This window comes from Seriola lalandi, unplaced genomic scaffold, assembly GCF_002814215.2.
Source record: "Seriola lalandi dorsalis isolate HSWRI2012SDOR001 ecotype SW California unplaced genomic scaffold, Sedor1 jcf7180002054934, whole genome shotgun sequence".
NCBI lineage: Eukaryota > Metazoa > Chordata > Actinopteri > Carangiformes > Carangidae > Seriola > Seriola lalandi.
This window is the reverse complement of record NW_019525486.1, coordinates 346,845-361,339: the sequence shown is the minus strand read 5'-3', so window position 1 is coordinate 361,339 and position 14,495 is coordinate 346,845. Positions and strand designations below refer to the sequence as shown.

Below are 14,495 nucleotides of genomic sequence, written 5' to 3'. Positions count from 1 at the left end.
GACCGGCCAAGGTGACCTCACAATGATGGTTTTCAAGCCTAAATTTGTCCCAACAACCACAGCAAGACATGTACATACACACATGTACATGCTCTTGCAGAAGCTGATCTGCAATAAAGCTGCTGTGATTTCTCCTGAGTTAATCAGTCCAATCACAGTCAGCTGTGTGAAAGTTTGGGCAGCAACTGCAGTTGTGCACTTGTGTGTGTCTGTCAATTTTCATGTGTGTATTGTTGTGTGGACACTTAGAAATGCTAAAACAAATCAGCCCTTTATCTAAAGTTTACCCAATATACAGCAACTCTTAGTAAAATGCATTCCTTTGAACAGAATGGTGATGGGGTTAATGGGGCGGAAATAAGTGACTGCAGATGCCTTAAAAAGGTTCACTGTGTAACTGCTGCTAGATGTCCTGAACTGTCCGTCTCATCTTGTAATACCACTTTGTTCCTCAAGAGGCGAGAGTGAGTCACTGCAGCGCCATAAACTTATCATATAACTTACTAACAGAACTTGAGGTTCAGGTGAAACTGACGGTCTCTCCCAGGGCTCCTCCCCCTGTGACAGTGAGTCATGTGACGACCTTAGTTTTCTCAACCGATGCCCATCCATCCACTGTACCACAGCACATGATGTAAGCCGCAAGAATAGAAGAAAGCACACATTACAAATTAATCCTTACATACAGTAACAGCATTGTGGCAAACACCACTCCAAATGCAATAAATAAAATATAATAATAAATAAATAATGTCAATTAAAAGTTATAAATGAAGATAGAAAAAGTTGCACTCCACTCGCAGCATGATGAAGGGATGACGACATCAGAAAAAGGCAGACTCAGAAAATAAATTTTATTGCCAGGTAGGTTTTCACTTACAAGATATTTGGTTTGGTGTAGTATCCAATTAATGTATTCATAGGAAATAACAAAAAAGGTAAAATACTGCAACACTCAAATATAAATATACATAGATACATATATATAAAAATTAAACAATGAAAACGATACTACACAACTATGTACAAAAGTGTTTTAGAATGACAAAACTCCTGCTGGGCAAGATGTGCAAAAGGTATTGATTAGGGGGTGTGTAACAGTTCACAGTAAAGACAATCTGTCATGTGCAGGGATAATACCTCAAGGTGTTGATGTAATGTAATTGATGATTGATGAGGCCAGATGCAGAGGAAAAGGCAGGTGCTGGTCCATCATTGATGATGATTAGACTGGACTTCTGGTCCTGATACAGACAAACATGTGATAGGACAATTCCTTTAGATCATACAAGTTCTTTATATTAAAACATGTTAGGTATCTTGTGTGTATATAATAAATTGTGAGGATAGATATGAATATGCAAAATAAACACAGTATGAATATTATGACACGTAAATGCAAGGAAATGAAGGGTAAACAACTAGAGGTGTGATAACAATTCAATGTACACACACTATATAACCAACAAATTCAGTAGTACAAATATGGATATACTGTAAAATACATAACCAATATAGGCAGTGGTATATTCATTAAGAATCAGCAGTATGAACATGTTTACACTGTGGGTCTGATTTAATCACAGCGGTATAGACAAGTCTTACTTTTAAAAGTGAATGACAGCATGTTACTCACCTAGACCCTCCTCACTGTCTGGACTCTCTGCCGTGGGTGAGACAGGTGGAGGAGGTATTGCATCTGTACTGGCTCAGGTCCTGATAAAGACAGAGGGATGATGAAATCTCCTAAGAAATGTAAAGACCTAGTGCACTTTCAATCATGGCTGATCTCCTAACAGTAATGTAAAGTGGTTACAACATGGTGAACCGTTTCCCCTTGCTTCCAGTATTTACACTAAGCTAGGTTAAAGTGAGCACTTCCAAGATCCAACTCTATAATGACATAAAAACATAAGAGTATAGATCTTCTATAGATCTAACTCTTGGAAAGAAGTGTGTTTTCCCAAACAATTTCTTTAACCAGCAATGTAAGAACTAGTAACTACAACTGTTAGATAAATGTAATGAGGTTCGATATTTCCCTTTAAAATGTGTCCCCAAACCAAAACATTCAAAACAGCAGCTATCTAACTACAGTAAACATAGTGCTGCAGGGAATGTACTAAATGATCTATAGTGTAAGAGACTATGGTCTATTTGTAAAATCAGCTGTTAAGTTGCAGTAAGTAGTAAACTACAGTGTGAATAAACCTGAAAACTCAATTGACTTGGTTTGCCTGTGAATTCTGGTGAAACACTCCCCTCTGCTGGATATTTACCTTCACTGCCGATGAATGATGACGCATTTAATCTTTAATCTGTACAAAGATGAATATAAAATACCTACAGATACCATTATCCATGCATGAAAGATAAAAAAATAAAAAAATAAATAGTATAATTTTTTGAAAATTATATTTTGTTTGTTGTGATTTCAAACACAACAGCAGTTTCCTGGCAACAGGTGTGGCTGGAAATCCAAAAGGTGACAGACAATGGAGGTTGGCAAGGTGAACAGCTTTATCTCAAACACTTTCAACCTCAGTTTTACTTTTTGAGATTATCTGTTTTTTTTACTTTTTCTTTTACCCTAAACACAGGATATAAATGACATAATCCAGAAGTGTGGGATAAGGAGGGACGCTGATGTTTGCCAACTCAGCCTCACCTCAAAGTAAGACAAACATTTCTTTTTTTTGGCATTAAAAATAAATGTATCTGAGTCTCAGTGCAGCTGCTGTGAAAACTGAGTCACATGCTGAATAATTTCACAAACAAGCCTTTTGTAAACAGAAAACTCACCAGTGTCCCCGACTTATCAAGATTTCACTTTCTGAGGAAGCTGTGGCTGAATAACAACAAGGTAAAGCTTCATTTACAGCAACTGGGTGTTTTAGTTTAAATTGACAGAAAGTCTAATTTATTCTGACTCTTTCAGATCAGAGAGCTCAGCTGTCGCTCCCTGAACTGCTGCGTGACCGAACTTTACCTCCACAACAACAACATCAAGTCTATTACAGGTGAATCTGACTGAAGACGATGTGAAAACGTAATGCCCTTTAGTAGAGCACTAGGAGTGAAAGATGTTTTTACAGACCTGTGGCACATGAAAAATCAGAGGCTGATTTTGTTTTTACAATTTAACTTTCAATATATTTTAACTTGAAGCACTTAATGCTTCATTTACACAAAGACAGTGAAGCTGCTTAAATGTTTTGCTCAAGTAAAAACACAGATACAACTGTAGCTGTCAGATAAATTTAGTCAAGTTACAATATTTCTATTATAGTTCCTCAAAAGAGTAGTTTCCACTTCTTTCAGGTGTAAATTTGTGCAGGTAAATGAAAACCAGATGCATCCTGGATAAATGAATAATAAAGATCCATGTGAATCTTTGTCTTACAGGGGCTCTAAATCATCTGACCTGCCTGCGGCGTCTTTTTCTCCACAACAACCAGATCAGAGGTCTGGAGGACACGACGCACGAGCTCAGGAGGATGCATCAGCTCCAAAGTGCCAGTGAGAACTTTCCCCGGGCCTGAGAAAGTCCAACACCTCCATTAATATTCACACCAACCTACAGATGGTGAAATGTGACTGTATTTTATTTTATTTATTTATTTATTTTTTTCAGCTTTTTTCCTCAACCCCATCTCTCATGAACCTGGATATCGACACCATGTGATCCACCGTCTGCCTTCTATCCAGGTGTTAGACGGGAAAGGTAACGCATGAAGACATCCCGTCACATTTCACACTTTTATTACAAACTCTCTCAAACATTTTTTTCAGTAGATATGGTCCTCTACCTGTTGTGTGTTCAGAGGTGAAGCCAGAAGAGAGGAGGAGGTCCTTCCAGATGTTCAGGCAGGAGAGTCACCGCGTCCTCCAGTCTGTGGCCTTCGGCAGACGAGTAAGATAAACCGCACGAGGAGAGGAAGACGACGGTGGCCGCTTTCTCAAAGTGTTCAGTCATTACACGCTGTAACGCAAAATATCTCCCACTGTATCGCTGTTTCTGTGGTCTGCTCAAAATGATCTGTTACAAAAATCTGACAGCAAGGTCTGTGAATTATCCAGACAAAAAAAAAAAACCAAAAAAAAAAAAACAGGATGTTCTTTTCAAAATAAGACACTGCTTCTGAGTAGCTGCTGATGAGAGCAGGAAGAGAAACAGGAAACCTCTGTAGAACTGAGGGGAACTGAAGAATCTGTACCACAAAGTTATTGTGATGGATTGTAAATATAAAATTATTGATGACAATCATATAAATTATTGATTATTATATAGCTTTAATTCCATTCACCTTCAGTTTACTGGGGTGGCAGCAGAGGTCTTGCAGCTGACACCTCAGTACATTATAAATCTACATGGTCACAATGTCTTCTGTGTCACTTAATGTTTTTTCACAAACAAAAAAAAAAAAAGTGCATGGAAGTGCAGTATGCCACTACGGATATGTGACCCTTTAAATATCCATTCTTTAGTTATATATGGTGTAAGGACCAATCCAAACTCATCAGTGCAAATGTGGTCAAAAGCTGGATTATTAAGAGGCCAGTAGTTACTACCTTCATGTTTAAAGTTTTCACAAGAGCCTCCAGAGTTAAATCATCACCTCTCTGAACATTATAGGGTTAAAAAAAAAAAAGAAAGCAGAGGGGCCCTGCATTAGTTTGCATTAAATTGTTCAGGTGTACATTACCTAAGAAATAAAAACCTTTTGCCTCTGATGTTTTCAGACCCACGTCATGTCATCACTCTAACGACAGTATATCCCAGACTATAGTTTGCTTTCTGAAAAATAAAAGCTGAAATAAATCTTTCTCTCCACTATTAGTCAGATATTTCATGTTCGTAAAATGAAGCAGTGACTGTAACCGACCTGAGACAGGAAATGTGTACGATTAAATGTTAAGAATTGTGCAAAACAGAGTTTAAATATATTTGGCTGAGGTGTATGTAAAGTTCTGACTTATTCATCTGAACATACAGAGAATAAACTGGTGAGAAAAATGAAGAACATACCGGAAAAATATGAAAATCTACTGCAAAAAAATAAATGGTGAAGATGGTTTTTATTTATCATGATTAAAGATCAAGTTTTTGGATCATTCAGGGCAAACAAAGCCTCATGGGACGTGTCGTTCACCTTCAGCTTCTCTGTCCATTCAGGCTGCATCATTAATGAAAAGAGTATCACCGTTTCTTTTGTTTTTCCTGGACATGATGTTTCTTGTGCTGCGTACAACAACGCTTGGTCAACAAATGATGGATCAGTGGGGGAAAAAAAAAAATCTGTCATTTAGTTACAATTTGGAAAATCCTGAGTGTTAACATTATCTTTCAAGATACACTAAAAATAAATCATGTTTATGTTGTTCATATTTTAAAAAATATACATTTTTGGTCAATATTGTGCAGCCATGCTATCCACTCACTATCTACCACAAAGTTATCAGTACAAAAAAAAACCCCAAAAACATCCCAATAACAAATCAGTTAAATGCAAACAACAGCAGCTCTGATTGGCCACACAGTCACTTCCTTCCCGCACAGGTTGCTACAGGTTCTTAAGGCAGATTTACGTTCCATCGTGGATGTGAACCAATTAGCTCTTCATATACCCATTACCCACAATTCCTCCCAGTGACCTCTACCACAAACACGCCAGCCTACGCAATTCTCACATTCACATATGACAATGTCGTCTGAAAAAAATAAAATACAAATAAATCAACATATAAAAATGACACAAAGATGGCCGCTGTGGCACAAACCTTCCTCGAATGCTTCGGTGTCGCCCCGCCTCCGTGACAGTCTCAGGTCGATAATAAATACGGGCTCGTCTCTCCGGCCGGACCAGTCCTTGTCTGGCTTTCAGTCTTACTGCCAGTTTGCTCTCTCTGTCTGTGGAGTATGGATGTGTTCTGGAGAATGGCGGATGCTGACGGGTGCTCCTCAGTTGTCGGCAGCTGCGATGGGGGCGGGGTTTGAGGTTTCTGAGGGTGCGGCCTCGCTGTTGGTCTCCACTGACAGCTCCTGTATGGAGTCTGTGGCTTCCTGCACCGCGTCACTCTCCTCTGAAACACAAACACAATACTGTTACTGCAGGTCTGACTTTGCTTTTATATTGAGAGCAACATGTGGTCATCACGTTCTGTCATGTTAGATTTATGGAATAAAAAGCAGCCTTGGCAAGAAATGGATTTGGATTAACGTCATTCCAACAGATTTTTAAGGCTCATTGCTTTTACAAAAAAAAATTAAAAACACCATTATTATTCTTTAAAGCAGATGGATTTGCATCTTGATTTTATATCCACATGAATTCCAAAGTTTGTTTATTTTTGCCGTGCGAGGACACTGATGGAAGCAGTAAAAGTCCCTCCAGCATCAGAAAATCAAGAGAAAATCCAAACGAGAAGATAATTAAGCGCCTCTCAGCACACAAAAAGAAAACTATATGGTTAGATTAAATGGTATTTTTAATATGAGACTTTTAAAACATGTAATAAAGGAAATACTATTAATTTCCTGCATTTATTTCCTTGAAAAATGAAAATTTAACACTGAGCCCTTCAAATGTATTTCCGATACAAAAAAGACATTTACAGACTTTTGCAAAATGTTTCTAAATGTACACGAAAGCTCCAAGAAGCTTAAAAATTTTCCCAAACTTTTACTTAATGCTTTGAAAAACACTGGCACTAATTAGTTTGCAGTCAAGTTTAAGTAAATTCCAAATACTTGCTTGTTGAAATGATGCTACTTGTGTTTCTATGCGAGTTATACTATTAGGAAGTCATCGCCGTCTTCTGCCAACTAATCTGTTCACGTCGGACCAGCGATCACTGTTCCTTGTTTTGAGTCTTGGACAGATGAGGTACCTTTGCTCTGCTGCGTCCTCAGTTTGGCCGATTCTGCTTCGTGCGTCTCTCTCTGCTCTTGGAGCTTCTTACAAACTTTCTTGTGGGTGAACCAGTGCATCTTCTGACAGGCTTGGCCACAGTAGATCACCTGGTGAAACCCGCCCCCCCCAACAAAATTCATATTATTTGAACATGTGCAAAGTGTAATAAAAGCTACGAAGAAAAAAAAGACAAGAGACACCAGCAGATGAGGCCAAACTAGGAGTTCCTAAAGATGTAAGAAGAGAAGAAGAAGAGCCTCCGTCGTTCTCTGTGTAAATAGATTTAGGGCTGCAGCTTTCACTCTCACCATTTTGCAGATGGAACATCTCTTCTCGGCTCCTTTCTCTCCACAGGAAGTGCAAAACTCTGCGTCCATGAAACCGACCTGACCTGTGATGGCCTGAGTCAGCACTGACAGAGCTGTGGGGTCGTTACCCTGTGACGAAGGCAGGGAAAAAAAAACAAAAAACACTGATCACAAACACAATGCTGGATATAACCATCTCTACACAGTTTTAAAATCATTCATCCAGACTCACAATCTCCACAGGAGCGATACTCCGCACCAGCTGCTGCAGCAGAGTGGCGTCGCAGTACGGGAACTTGCGAATGCACTCTCTGATAAACTTCTCCTGATAGACGGGGAAACCGTCGCAGTCTCGCCCCTTCAGCAAACTGCAGGAGAGACATGAAGGAGACGAGCGACAAGCGCATCACTTTACAACTGTCATCAGGACAGAAGAAACTTCAGAGCAGATACAGCAGAGAGTCAGTCAGACTCAGTTTTGTCCCATTGAAACTGTGAATAAATAAACAAAACATAAAAAATCCATCGTCCCCTGGGATAACAACATATATTGTGACATTTGGGCTGGTCTGTATCGAGATATTACATTTCAGATAACGTCTGAGCCTAATCCATCGTGTCTACTCCTGCAACACAATCTGCCATAACTGGTACAAACATGGCGCTATAAGAGTGATGTCACTGACACAGACAGACACTCAGACATTATAAAACAGTCTGTCTCCAATTAATTTACCATTAAACCTGGACACAGGACAGTGAACACCTTCTCCAACAGTTTACACCTGTAATGAACAGATCATGACGCAGTTTTCTTCACCTCTTGATGAGTCCGTCCAGCTTGTCCTCGCGGTCCTTGAGGAAGGAGGCGCACTTTCCCAGCAGGCAGCTGATGTAGTGCATCTTCATGGCCAGCACCTCGTTCATGTCCTGCTGCTTGATGCATTTCTCGCAGATGAGCTCCATCACCCGACGGCATTTGTCCAGAGCCTCCACCTCTGCCAGCAGGGGGTTCTCCTTCACCAGCATCACCATCTGGAAAAAACACAACACATTCTCCTTCAGTTCAATTTGTAATAAAATGTAGGTTTTTCCAGGAATAATCAAAGTTGATGTCGACTGCAACTTGACCTGCAATTATTTTTTCCATTGTTATTGTATTTTAAAAAAAATAGCTTTAGCATACATAATAACAAGTGTCTTTATCACATTAACAAAATTTTGTTTTAAATCGTATCGAATTGGCAAATCTGGTAGAAGCAGCTTCCTTGTTGCTCCATGAAGACAGAAATCAGTGAAAGTGAAGATGTTACTTCCCTCGAAGGAGGAAGTGGAAATAAGAAATGTATAAAGAGATATTAGAGGGTGGTTGGATGAGGGTGGTGCAGGCCTGTAGGATGAAGAACTTGTTTAGTCTACGTCTGAACATATAGTTCCTGTCCAGTGGTGTCCTACCTTCACAGGGTTCAGGTTGGTGCTCATGATGACCTTGTGGAGGGGTCCGGCCAGTTTAGGCGGCAGCTTTGGTTCCTTCTCCAAACCCTGGGCCTTGGTGTAGTAATCCAGTCTGGCACGTGAAAAGAAGTTGTTGATCACCGTGACGCAGTCGTGTTGCCCTGAGGAGCGACAACAGAAGAAAGAATGAATGTATTATCTGTCACATGTTCATGTTTAGTCAGAGCTGTTCAAGTGTAACAGTAGACAAACAGTTTGTGTCAGTGTGAACAGAAAGAGCGAGGACACGTCACATCCAGACTTACCAACAAAGGCGGCCATTTGAGCGGCGGTCCTTCCGACAGAGTTGACAACGTCCGTTTCCGCCCCTGCGTCCAACATCATCCACGTGATATCAGTCTTTCCTGCAGGCACAGAGGGAGAAAAGTCACAGCACACAGAGGGAGGGACTTTCCAGAACAACCGAGACGGGATTTTTGATCTTTTTGCTGTGACGATCGACTCTAACATCTTAAACGTTTCACCTGTTACACGAACAGCGTACCTGACAGGCCGGCAAACATCAGCGCTGTGTATCCGTGCTCATGCTCGTTGCAATTCACATCCGCTCCGTGTTGCAGCAGCAACTTGCACATGTCTGCCTTTCCTTTGTAAGCAGCGTGCATGAGAGGGGTCATCCCGTACTGAGGACGACACAAACAAAAACACTGTTGCACTGCCACACATATCAATACTTTTGCTCCTAATGATCTCAATACAGAGTTTAAACTGTCATGCTTCACTAAATATGTTTCATGTGTATTTTTACTATCTCTTTCTGCATTGCACTAAACTGCTGTAAAGGATTCACATACATTAAGTGCTACAAATAACCATTATTTAAATTGTCAATTCATCACATTGTCCATTAAATTTCAGAAAATAGAGATAATTTCCCATCATCATTTCCAACCGCTCAAGGCTTCAAATGTCCTGTTGATCAACAAACCCGAAGATCATCAGTTCATATGATCACATGATTTAATATGAATAATTTAAAATAGAGAAAAGCAGCACATTCTCAAAACTGAAGAATCTGGAACCAGAGAACGATAAATTTGAGCTTGAAAAATGTCAGAATCAATTATCAAAATACTTACCGAATATAATTTTCTATATCTTACAATTAATCAATGAATTAACTAATCATTTCACCGTTACACCTCGTACTTTGCCTTTATTAAGTTACTGTACTCATGACATGTCACGTAAAACTATGCTTATATTTTGTATATCAACTGTGTTTTTTCCCCTGATAGTTTGTGTTATTTTGCCTTGGAACATTGTTTTTCTATCTTTGAATTCTGTAACAACCAAATATTTTCAAGTTATTGACTGTTATGATGCTTAATGGGCAACAAGCACCAAGTCCCAGTATGTAAAGAGAAATCCCAACTACTCCCACCTGTTGTAGTTACTCTTTAGCATTACTCCAACAAAATTCAACAGTAGATCCCTCCATTGTTACAGTAGATGTGACGTTATCCGCTACCTGAAATGTAGAGTATATTTACCAATGACCAAGGCCAGTTTCATGTTTTTCTCTCCTTCCATGCCAAAAGGAAAGAGCAAAATGTCCTGAAACTAGTGACAACTTCTAAAGACTCACACAGCTTCTACTACATAACAGCGTATTTGTGTCAAACAGCTGATTTTGACAGGTGGACACAAAAGAGTAACAGAAAAAAGGAAGGACATGAAGGACGTCCTCCAAAGCCCTTCTGTGTGGAGACTCACAAGTCCTCTTGTCCCACACATATGTCACTGAACAAAGGAAGAGCTTTGCTAAAAGATCTTATCATGTCTTCTCCCCCACAAAAACTTTCATCCTGAAATGCACTGACCACATTTTGTAAAAGAAGCCTCAGTGTGTTAATGTGTTTGTGACACTTCTGATATGTGACAGTTTTGCACTGATGACTATATTTGAGTCAGAGATGCAAGCTAATGCTATGCCCAAGGATAAATACAATGAATCCGTTAATGCATTATGTTATATAGTGTTTTGTTTCCTGTGCAAATAAACTAATAGCTAACTAAATAAACATCAGCATCCTGGCATGTGAATTGGGAGAAATAAAGGCTATTAGCAAAGGTGTGGACTTGTTTTAGAGAGTAAACTCTTCAGAATTGTTCAGTTACCTCATCCAAACAGTTGACTCGAACATCCTTACAGCCCAGCAGCCTTGAGGCCTCTTGAACATTTCCTAATAGCACAAGACTCAATATTAATCCAGTATAAAGACAACACCAAGCTTTACCAACAGTTTATGCAGATCTCAACAGCAAACCCATCTCTTTATTCTGAGTTTTTTTTTTCTTTTAAGGATATTGTCATTAATTTACCTATCAATGCATCAGTTACATAATACATACTCTTGCATATCTACAATAAAAACACTTCTATAGAAACTACTTTAAAGATTAATTTCATCCTGGAAGTTGAAATGGGAATATGAAGACAGCAGGCTATCAGAGGTAAGCTACTCATGTACACATCATTAGCTGTTGGATAACGTTAGTTGCTAACGAGCCTCGTCATCAAGCTAACCATTAAATGAACTGGTGTGATTTAACAAAGCTGTCACATAGTGGCAAATTTGTTAAACTGACATTATTCTGTATTATTTGTATCACTAACCTATCACAGAAGCTAACAGGAGCTAACTGCTGCATGGTTTCCTCAGGGATTAGCGTTAGCCGAAGAGGCTTACCTGCAGTAATAACCTCAAACAACTCCTTTTCACTTGAGGACAAGTCTCCCTTCTTAGGAGCAGACATGTTGGTGGTAAATACTTGAAAATTAGAGAACGACGACACAAATTAAACACGTAAATGTTGATTAAAACGATCCTTTCGGTGGCTCTCAGAGGCTGCTTATGCTCGGGTAGGAGGGCTAGCTCAGGTCGAGCTGTCATTTGGAGCGTACCACTGCGTCCTGTTAGCGGGGGGGGGGTTACAGTTACAGCCAAGAAAATACTTCAAAATCTATATCGGAAGCTCGAATATTCTTTCAGAATATATAATGGGAATTACACGGAAGACATACAGTAATACAATTACAGCCAAAACTTTAGCATTTACACAGTTACAACGGTTAATTAACCCCTTATCTTTAAGTTAAATAATCAGCTCCACCAAAGTCCATAAAGATCATTCAAACTGTAAAACTCACACTGGAGCACATAGAGGGAGAGGTGACACTTTCCTGTGCCTATATATATATATATATATATTTATATTCAAAATAAACTATGTGAAGTATAATTCTTCTGCAGTTGTTCACGTTGTATAATATATATATATATATAATATATATATATAAATATATTTTTTTCTTTTTTTCTTTTTAGATCGCTGCAACCAGCACGTTTGTTCAAAACGTGCAACCTTTACTCTGAAGACGAGCTGTTTCTGTTTCCGGCTCTCGACTTCCTTGTTCAATTTTTATAGTACAAGTGGGATGCACGAGGCGAACAAATACTATAGAATTGAACGTGCGCCATTTTTTAGATCAGGTATCCAGATCTTATAATACATCCATGGTTGGGTAATGGAACAAACTGATGCTTTGGTTCGCTGAATTGAATTGCACGTCTTAATTTAATGGCGTTAACAGTGTTTAGGCAGCATCTGCTAATTAAGAACGAGCTCACAAACGTCAACATACATTTACACTTAGCACAGGTAGGACAACGATATTAGACAATATCCTCTAAACTGGCATGTTTCATTATACAACATGAACAACTGCAGAATAATTATACCTCATGCACGGACCATAAAGGAGTCAATAACATTTTAACAAACATTAGATGAGAGGGATAAACTTGCAAAAACAGTGGTGGAAAGTAATCCGTGCTGTAATCAAAGATGGATTATGTGGAAATGGCATACACTCAGCTGGCAGTTTATTAGGTACACTTAGATAAAAGTGATGCAACAGTCCTGCAATAAATCCTACCTCCATGTTCAGTTTTTATTGAGCGGTGTTGATTCAACTTAATGGTTGTTCCAAAGGGTGTAGTTTGTGGTGCTGCTTAACTGTATATCAGAAATTACAAATGCAGATAAATGAATCTGGCAGTAAAACGCTCACTTTTCATGATGCATTGTATCAATAGGATGATTCAGATGATATGTTACTCCTGGTTGCCGTTTTTATTTGCTTTAGTAGATACAGGCCAACGTTGTAAAATGGATTAGAAACCTTTCTTTTTATACTGAAGAGTGAGAATCCTGAGAATATAAAAGAGACTCACCTAATGTTTAATGAGTCTTGGATAAAGCTGATTCAGAAATGAGTCATGCAGGTTCAGTGTGTTTGTTTGTATCTACATAATTGTGCAGATATTTCTTCCTTAGTATGTAAAACGCATGGAAACTCTGGATTAAGACAAATGCAAACCATGATAATAAAAGTGAAGGGCAAACTAAAGGTGAACCCTTAATGAGACGCAGTGTCACCAGACTGAATTGCTTTGCTGCCAGTTGAGCTACTTATTCTTTCATTTGGACAGTAAAACTGGATCTGGCTGTTTTGCGATAATTTTGACTCATTGGGGCGGTTTCCAAATAAAAACATCATTGACAATATATAAAATGTTTGAGAAGTTTTCAAGCTGTAACGGAGGTTCAGAGGGAGAGACATTATGCAAAGAGATAGTTATTGTAGTTTGATGACTGATCAACAAGCTTTGCAGCAGCAGTGGTGATAAACAAGCTGCTGTATATTTGGAGCCACATTGCTGCATTTTGTGTAAAACATCCGAGTCATTCACTGTGACTTACGCTTAGATAGATTTACTTTATTATTTGGCAACTCACTGAATATATGTCAACTTGATACTTCCTATCTCTTGTTTACATTTGTTCATATGAGTGAAGATGTTTGATATTTAATTTAACATTAACTAAAAGACTTTGTAGGAAGAAAAAAAACGTTGAAGTGATATTAAAACTTGGTCAACTATTTACGAAGACTGGACAGGTTCTTGGCTCTGATTGAGATACTTTTGTCAGTCAAATTTGGCAACATGTAAACACTGTACACAGGCTGGACACAGAATGTTGTAGGCAAATTACCTTAACCTTTGTAATGTTGGGATGAAAGGTATATTTAGTGCACCAGGCCTACGGACTACTAGTGCACTTGATTGAACTATTGGAATAAAAAGATGTGATTAATTAATATTTGAACATGTATGTGTTGCAAGTACTCAAGTGTTCATCATTCCTGTAAGTACATTTAGATGCAAGAAAATTTCAATCAAGATAAACAATATTTTCTTCGATTATGAGCTGTATTTATTTCCCCAGTTTAATCACAGAAGTAAAGCTTCATTTATGTGGAAATTTTTTAAAACAAAAGTTAGAAAGTAGCATCAAACAAGCATGATAGCAACAAAAAGATTATGTTTCCAGTAATGAAAATGTTATACAAAACAGATGTAAAACAAAATAAGAAAAAAAGACAGCAAACAGAAAAGGAACAAGGGAACAAACCGATTAAAAAGTGGGTAAAACTTGTAAAATTACACTATTTATATCACAGTAGGTTCACAAGTAGATAAAAGTGTAATATACGGGTTCTCTGCCTTTGATTACATCTGACAGACTGACATATCTGACACGGAGAACATGCAAGGCTCAAAACTGAAATGATATATAAATAATATATAATAATAATAAAACATCACTTTTATCTCCTGCTAACCATGAAAGCAACTACAACTGCAACAAAACAGCACAAAAGCAAATTTAAAAACACAACTAACAT

General features: G+C 38.5%; 2 protein-coding genes across 2 annotated transcripts; one reads left to right on the top strand and one right to left on the bottom strand.

Annotated features, from left to right (window-relative positions):
* The first annotated feature begins 2,495 nt into the window (after positions 1–2,495).
* On the top strand, positions 2,496–3,933 carry lrrc72 (leucine rich repeat containing 72). Its single transcript, XM_087170220.1, has 7 exons — positions 2,496–2,510; positions 2,601–2,674; positions 2,794–2,863; positions 2,939–3,020; positions 3,406–3,519; positions 3,635–3,724; positions 3,825–3,933. Exons 1-7 carry the CDS (start codon positions 2,496–2,498, stop codon positions 3,920–3,922), a joined length of 543 nt encoding a protein of 180 aa, XP_087026346.1. The 3' UTR covers positions 3,923–3,933.
* Positions 3,934–5,060: 1,127 nt separating this feature from the next.
* Positions 5,061–11,632, bottom strand: ankmy2a (ankyrin repeat and MYND domain containing 2a). The gene is made up of 10 exons (XM_023393440.2): positions 11,431–11,632; positions 10,859–10,923; positions 9,222–9,360; positions 8,983–9,081; positions 8,678–8,838; positions 8,043–8,257; positions 7,455–7,590; positions 7,223–7,351; positions 6,892–7,021; positions 5,061–6,084 (listed from the first exon to the last, which is right to left on the bottom strand). The coding sequence occupies exons 1-10, from the start codon at positions 11,495–11,497 to the stop codon at positions 5,963–5,965; spliced, it is 1,263 nt and encodes a 420-aa protein (XP_023249208.1). The 5' UTR covers positions 11,498–11,632; the 3' UTR covers positions 5,061–5,962.
* Between the last annotated feature and the right edge of the window lie 2,863 nt (positions 11,633–14,495).

Excerpts from the sequence above, each read along its gene's own strand:
- lrrc72 (XM_087170220.1), top strand. Across the intron at positions 3,520-3,634 it reads GCATCAGCTCCAAAGTGCCA|CTTTTTTCCTCAACCCCATC; the intron begins GTGAGAACTTTC and ends TATTTTTTTCAG. Across the intron at positions 3,725-3,824 it reads CCAGGTGTTAGACGGGAAAG|AGGTGAAGCCAGAAGAGAGG; the intron begins GTAACGCATGAA and ends TTGTGTGTTCAG.
- ankmy2a (XM_023393440.2), bottom strand. The coding sequence starts at position 11,497 with ATGTCTGCTCCTAAGAAGGGAGACTTGTCCTCAAGTGAAAAGGAGTTG. Across the intron at positions 10,924-11,430 it reads GTTTGAGGTTATTACTGCAG|GAAATGTTCAAGAGGCCTCA; the intron begins GTAAGCCTCTTC and ends TTGTGCTATTAG. Across the intron at positions 7,022-7,222 it reads GATGTTCCATCTGCAAAATG|GTGATCTACTGTGGCCAAGC; the intron begins GTGAGAGTGAAA and ends GGGTTTCACCAG.